Source organism: Amphibalanus amphitrite, unplaced genomic scaffold, assembly GCF_019059575.1.
Source record: "Amphibalanus amphitrite isolate SeventyFive unplaced genomic scaffold, NRLGWU_Aamphi_draft 001000F_arrow, whole genome shotgun sequence".
Classification (NCBI taxonomy): domain Eukaryota; kingdom Metazoa; phylum Arthropoda; class Thecostraca; order Balanomorpha; family Balanidae; genus Amphibalanus; species Amphibalanus amphitrite.
In genome coordinates this window covers 264,912-271,701 of record NW_024882494.1, presented here as the reverse complement: position 1 = coordinate 271,701, position 6,790 = coordinate 264,912, and the positions used below count along the sequence as shown (strand labels likewise).

Below are 6,790 nucleotides of genomic sequence, written 5' to 3'. Positions count from 1 at the left end.
AGTATCTCCCACTCACCAACCGTCTCTGCTTGCGTCTCCCGCTCCCAACTCACTAGGGGGGGGGGGGGGGTGCCGGCCGTCTCAGTTAGCGTCTCCCATCCACCAGGGGTGATGCAGCCGTCACTGCTTACGTCTCCCACCCATCAGGAGCGATCCGGCCGTCTCGGTTAGTGTCGCCCACTCACCAGGAGCGATCCGGCCGTCTCGGTTAGTGTCGCCCACCCATCAGGAGCGATCCGGCAGTCTCAGCTAGTGTCTCCTATAACTCACCAGTCGGTCCCCGGCCGTCTCAGTTAGCGTCTCTCACTCACCAGGAGCGATCCGGCGAACCACTTTGTGCTGTTGGAGTACAGGCAGATGACGTGCTCTCCGGGTGTGTGCGACGTGAACGTAAACGTGCCCTCGGCCGAGTATACCTGAAACGGAGCACCAATCAGAGTGATCACACCACCAATCACACGGGACGGCACACGGCCAATACTCAGCCCCACCCACCGAACACTACACTGATTGGCGACACCGCACGCGGCGGCGATTGCGAGTTGCGACAGAGCCATCACCAGCGTCGCGGGGCGCGCCGGCCGGCCCGACGGCGAGTACGCGCACGACACCCACTGACCGCTGAAAGGATCGGCTTGTCCTCCGGGTCCCGCACGTCCACGTGCATGCCGATACCCTGGTTGGTCTGCATGAAGCCGCCGGTGCGCGGGTCGAACAGCTGCGTCTTGTACTTTCCTGTGCGGAGAATGACGGGAGTCAGTTCACCAGGGCAGCAGGCTATCAGCCCCAGTTGGAACTTTTACCAAAGTCTACCACTTATTTGAATCACTATGGTCACTGAAAAATCACCCTAATTATGCAAAAATATTTAATGCCTTTATTGCACTTTTGGGTAATGGTGGGGCAGGCATTGCTTAAAACTCTCTGTTGTATGCATGCAAGGTTGCTGTAGGTTTTGTTGGGGATCGCATGCCTCCTATCATTCATATGAGCTTACTCGCATTGCTTGAACATGTTAATGAATCAGTGGTAACTTAAGTCTTTTTACGAGCGAGCGAGCGCAGCGAGCGAAGCGAAGTCTTTTCAATATAACGGAAAAATCTCAGTATGAGCGGCCCGGCCCGGCCCGGCCCGGCCCGGCCCGGCCCGGCCCGGCCCGGCCTGTAACGCTTTTGAGAGGCTTATATCTCAGCAACCGCTGGACCGATTGGCCTGCGGTCTTTTTTGCTGGGTAGCCCCATCCCTTCTACCCCGTAACTGACTACTTTTGATACATCTCAGTGACCGCCGTGGCACGTGCCACGTGAAAAGTCAAGGGTGTTCAAGCAGTTTTGCAAAAGTAATGATTTTGAGAGGCCCATATCTCAGCAGCGGCTTGAGCGATTGTCTTGCGGTCATTTTTATAGGGTAGCTGCATCCCTTCTACCAAAGGTCGGATACTCTTCATCTATGTGAGTGACCCCCACTGCACGTGCAAAATACAACAATAAGAGGTGCCAAATTTGTTCCCATTTCAGTAACTCGGTAATTACTGGGGCGATTTCGCTGAAACTTGGCATACAGGTAGGCACCCACCAGGCAATGCATTCCCATGTGTTGCGGTTAGGGTGCTACTGCACGTGCGCACGTGCAGGGGGCGTTTCCAGATCTCGAGAACGGCTGGGCCGATTGCGCTCAAATTTGGTACACGGATGGGGACCGGTTAGAAGGGTGCCGTGCAAAAGTCATTTTGGATCCCGTTTGCACGTGCGCACGTGCAGAATGCCGCTTCCAGATCTCAGGAACGGCACGGCCGATTGCGTTCAAATTTGGCACACCGCTAGCGACCGGTTAGAAGGGTGCTTTGCACAAGCCCGTTGGAAGTACCCTCTCGCCCTTCTGCACGTGCAGGGCTCACTATCTCGCTCGCTCGTTCTTCGCCCAAAAGGCGTTTTACTGGTAAGTAGGTTGTTTTCAGTTTTCACAAACATTCCACCAAACATTTTTTTTCCAAACTGACTAGTCCCAACCAAACCTGACCAGACCTTACCTTACCTTACTGTTGGCAGGGCTTTGGGAGGCCAGAGGCCTCTTGGACCTTCTTATCGAGCTCTTTGAATATCAGTTATTGCTCTAGACCTAACATGATTTACCCCGCGTTCGATGTCTCCCGGACGACGAAGATTCTATGCCGTCCGGGCCCAAAAGGCCGTTCGATGTCGCACGGACGGCAAAGATTCTACGTGACGTCACGTAGAATCTTTGCCGTCCGCGCAGAATCTTTTGAGCGTACTACGCTGGGCAGAGAGGCAAAGATGGCGCGTATTTCAAAAGCGGCGCAGCAGCTGTTTACAGAAGTTGTTGACGTTTGTGCGCGGTCTCTACGGAAACGTAAACTTGGGCCTTTTTCGAAACTGACGCACATTGTGTAAGTGGCGCACAAAATGGCCGGTCTCGTCGTCCGACTGTGTGCTTCATCGAACGCAAAATAGAATATTCTGAGTAGAATGTTCTTCGTCCGAGGAGACATCGAACGCGGCCTTAGTCTAACCTTTTTTAACCAAACCAAACCAGGCCATCCTAGCCTACCTTTATCAAATATAGCCTAACCTAGCCTAATGTTGATTACAAATCAATAAAAAGCTTATGCAACTTAGAAATTATCTAATTATTAACATAAGCAATGGCTTTATTAGCTTAGATAAGGTTGTAACTGATTAAGGTCAGGTAGGTTATGTTAGGCCAGGCCATGCAGGTTGGGTTACAATGACATTGCATATAAAACATTTTGAGCCTTGTGTAGAATATCCAAAGATGATTGTGATTGCTAACAGGAGGTGCACATTTATTTAAGCTCTACAGAAAAATAGTATGTTTGTCAAAAGTGTAGGTGCAGAGAATGTGTGTCACAAGAAATTGAGAGTGGAAAGTGGCTGGCGAGAGGGGAAAAAATAGAACGGATATTATTGAATCGTAGACTTTGATTTTGATATTAATTTGAGTAATTTGAGTTGCTAGACACAGTGACGTAGCACATTGAGCAAAAATGACATTAACGTAATTTACCAAACTGAAGTTGATTTGAAACCTTAATCTAAGGCACTAATAAGTGGAAAGACTCAACACCTTGAAACGAAAGCTAGGGTCAAGACAGATTTTCATATTTTACTAGGTTTTATAGCTCTGATCATAATTTACCATGAAATGAAATATTTGCATTGAATGCTACAAAGTACAAAACGCAGTGCAATACAATGATTTTTAGATTTAATACCCTGAATAGAATTAATCTCATCATATGATTCACTCCCAAGCGCAAAACAAAATTAGGCAGGAGTTCCGAACCAAGCATGACCATGGCTCTGGATCTAAGATCTAAAAAATCATTTCAAGCCCACCTCAACCTTGTAAATTTAAATAAATACCAACACCATTGCAATTTGAATTGCAGGCTTACCAGTTATCCTTACCTGTGATCATAGTTTCGTCGGGTATTTCCTCAATAAAGCACTTTCGTTCTGTCTCAGCGATGTGAAAGTACAAGCCATTGACACAATGAATTACAAATAACAAAATAAAAGCACTCATTAGAGAGTTACAATTCATTTTATTGCACATTTCAGAGCGAATATAACATATGCTTTGGAAATCAATCACACAGAGATGGAAAGTTAGCGCATTAGTCGGCTGGTGCGCCATAAACGTCTACAATCAACGTGTCTCCAAACAGCTTCAAGAACATTAAAATTTATTGGTCTGCAGTAGTGATGTCAGTTACAGAAAATCGGAATACCCATGGAATACCAATACCAAACCAAATACCAAAATACCAACCAAAATCGTGGGGAAATACCGAAACCGAACCAACTTTGAAAGATGAGGGAAATACCAACTTTTTACCAGTTTCTTAGCCTCTTATACATTAGTAAGGGTTCATAATACCAACAAAATACCAAACACATTAGGATTGAAATACCAAATACCAAGTTGGTATCGGTTTGGTATCGGTATACCAAAAAGTTGGTATCGGTTTGGTATCGGTACACCAAAAAGTTGGTATCCGATTGACATCTCTAGTCTGCAGCCAGGCCCTTTTTGAATCAATGGAAAGTAATTCATCGAAAATCATGATCGATGAGATTCGGAAACATAAAAATGCAATGCCAAAAGCGTCATTGTCTAGCAATAAAACTGAGTGACCTCGTAATCGACCGACAGGGGGCAGTCGCGTTCTCAGCTCAACCGACCGTCGACGGGCCCTAACCTAACCTAATCCAACCCGTCGACGGCCCTTGGAGGCTGAGGGTGCCAGGGGCGCGGGAACTACTTTCCGGCTGGGGGGGCACACCATAATAGAGATCAACCTAGGGTACCCCCAAATCTAGTTTTCTCACCGGTTTTAGGCCACTTATTTTTCACCCCTCGGCTTTTTCAACAAAAAAGAAAACATTTGCAAAAAAAAGTGTGGTATTCCGTCTCAAAGCTGTGGGGGCACCGCCCCCACGGCCCCAGAGTTGGGGGGGCAAGCTGCCCCCACTGCCCCCCTGGCTCCCGCGCCTATGGAGGGTGCCAAGTCCCATGCAAAGGTGGACCGTGCCGATACCTGTAGGAGAAGGTAGTGGCGTAGCAAGGGTAGTTACGTGTCCTCATGGGTTCAGGGATATCGGCCGAGGCACCCTGACTTTCTCAATTCAAAGCTCTTTGAACTTTGAAGGACTTTAGGACGGGTCCGATGGGTCCGTCCTTCAGATTACAAAGAGTGACCCCACCCAGGGGCCCGGGAACGATTTTCAAGTTGGGGGGGCGAGCCTAAAATATCTGACATGATGCATATGAAACAGTGGCGTAGCTAGGGGTCTAAGGGGAGGCGTACCCCCCCCCCCCCGATTGGGTTCAAAGGGACCTTCGGGTCCGAGGGGCCCTGCGGCGCCATTTGACCGCTGAAGGTCAAACCGCTGACCGCCCCATGGGGCTCGTTAGAGCACCTCATGGGCCCTAAATACTAAATAGCCACACTAAGATCTCCATAAGGGCCCCACGCCGGCTTCTGAGCGCCTCTTGCGCCTTTTCAGGGCACCTCGGTGGTCTCCAAAGGCCCGTTACTGGCCTCTGAGAGTCCTTTACCGGCCTATGAGGGGCCAGTTCTAGGGGCATTTCCCGCCTGTGATGGTCCCACACTTATTTTTCTGAGGGCCCCATAACGGCAACTATGGGGCCCTCATCGGCGCCTATGAGGGCCCACACCGGTGTCTCTGAGGGTTTCACACCCCCCAACTCTGAGTGCCTACACCAGTGCCTATTAAAATTAAGCCCTGTATCGGCGGCTCTGAGGACCCAACCAACACCTGTGCATCTGAAGGCCACCCACTGGAGACTTTTGAGGGTCCCACACCGATGAGTCTGAGGGCCCCACCGGCGTCTGACAGTACCATGCCGGTCTCTAAGGACCCCACAGGACTTCTTCTGCCGGCCTAAGGACCCCTTGCCGGTCACTGAGACCCCCTGCCGGCTTGTAAAGAGTTCGCGTCAGCAGCTCTAAAGCCCCCACACCCGTCTGCAACGGCTCCACACCAGCGTTTATGAGGGCCCACAACAACGCCTGTAAGGACCCTCATCGGCGCCTCTGAGAGAATCACACTAGCACCTCTGAGCGCCCACACCGGCACCTGCATGACGGCCCCACACCGGTGCCTCTAAAGGCCCCTTACCGGCGGCTCTGAGGGCCCTACGCCGGTGATTCTGAGGGTGCTACCGATAACCGAAGGCACCACACACACAAGCCCTTAGTGTCGCTGAGCTTTAATCCCATACCGGCCCTCCGAGGGCGCCACGTCAGTGCGCTCATTTCCCCACACCCCTCCCTCACACCCCCGGAGCGGGTAAACTGCGTTATACCTAAAGCAACGATTTTACCACCGTTGTACGTTATGCATTTCTCAAAGTTGACTCAAAATGGTCCAGTATAAAACTGGCCTGCCAAGCTTATGGCCAAGGTCAGGCCCAAATCAAAGTGGGATGACAATAGCAGATGTTATCAAATCGATACTGTATCAGCAGAAACCATTTCAGATGGCAAGGAAAATGCCGTGTGTTGATGTTTAGATGTACTGGGTGGAAAGTAATTACGCGAACATACTTTTTCGTCTTATAGCAATGGAAAAAGCGGCGGTGACATAAAAATTACATCCTTTCATATATTCCTATTTATGTGCGATACACTGACAAAGGCGTTCAGGCATAATTGACATGAGCATGTCAAGCACTGTTGGCCAAAGCTTAGTCCACGCCTCCTGGAGCTGTCTGGTGAGGCAATCGATGTTGGTGGGTACTAGCAGCTCTTAGACGCTCTCCTGAAGAGTCGCCTGGATAGTTTTGATCAAATTGAGGTCTGGGCTATTCCCAGATTGACCATTATATGCCCAGAAGAAGAACAGGTTCTCAAAGCACCAGTCTTGCGTCTTTTTGGCCGTGAGAGGAAGGACTTTATCAATCATGAAGAAGAGTTTCTTTGCGTCGGGCACAAAAGTGCGCTCAATCATTTTGCCCCTTTTGGTGCATTGGTGGATTAGATAAAGAGACTCGTCTGGAAGGATGTTCCACTAGTTGTATACTTTATTTTTGGTTGCCTTTTTGATCACTACATGCAATTCTGACACCATCCGGGCGCTCATAACACGCTGATGTGTGTTCCTTTGCCGGATGTTTGAAGGTTGGGACGGGCGGGACGTCGGACGCATCAGCAGCCCCCAACGCGTACGCGTTGTTCTGCAGGTTTGACGGATGAAATAGCTTCGAAGATGTCTCACCCAAC

At 49.7% G+C, this 6,790-nt stretch overlaps 1 protein-coding gene across 1 annotated transcript; it reads right to left on the bottom strand.

The window, feature by feature from the left end:
- Nucleotides 1-311: 311 nt before the first annotated feature.
- On the bottom strand, nt 312-3,643 carry LOC122369035 (transmembrane emp24 domain-containing protein eca-like; the record flags this gene model as incomplete). Its single annotated transcript, XM_043343398.1, has 3 exons — nt 3,450-3,643; nt 620-735; nt 312-416 (listed from the first exon to the last, which is right to left on the bottom strand). Coding segments are annotated over exons 1-3 (369 nt in total), but the record flags the coding sequence as incomplete, so codon positions are not given.
- Between the last annotated feature and the right edge of the window lie 3,147 nt (nt 3,644-6,790).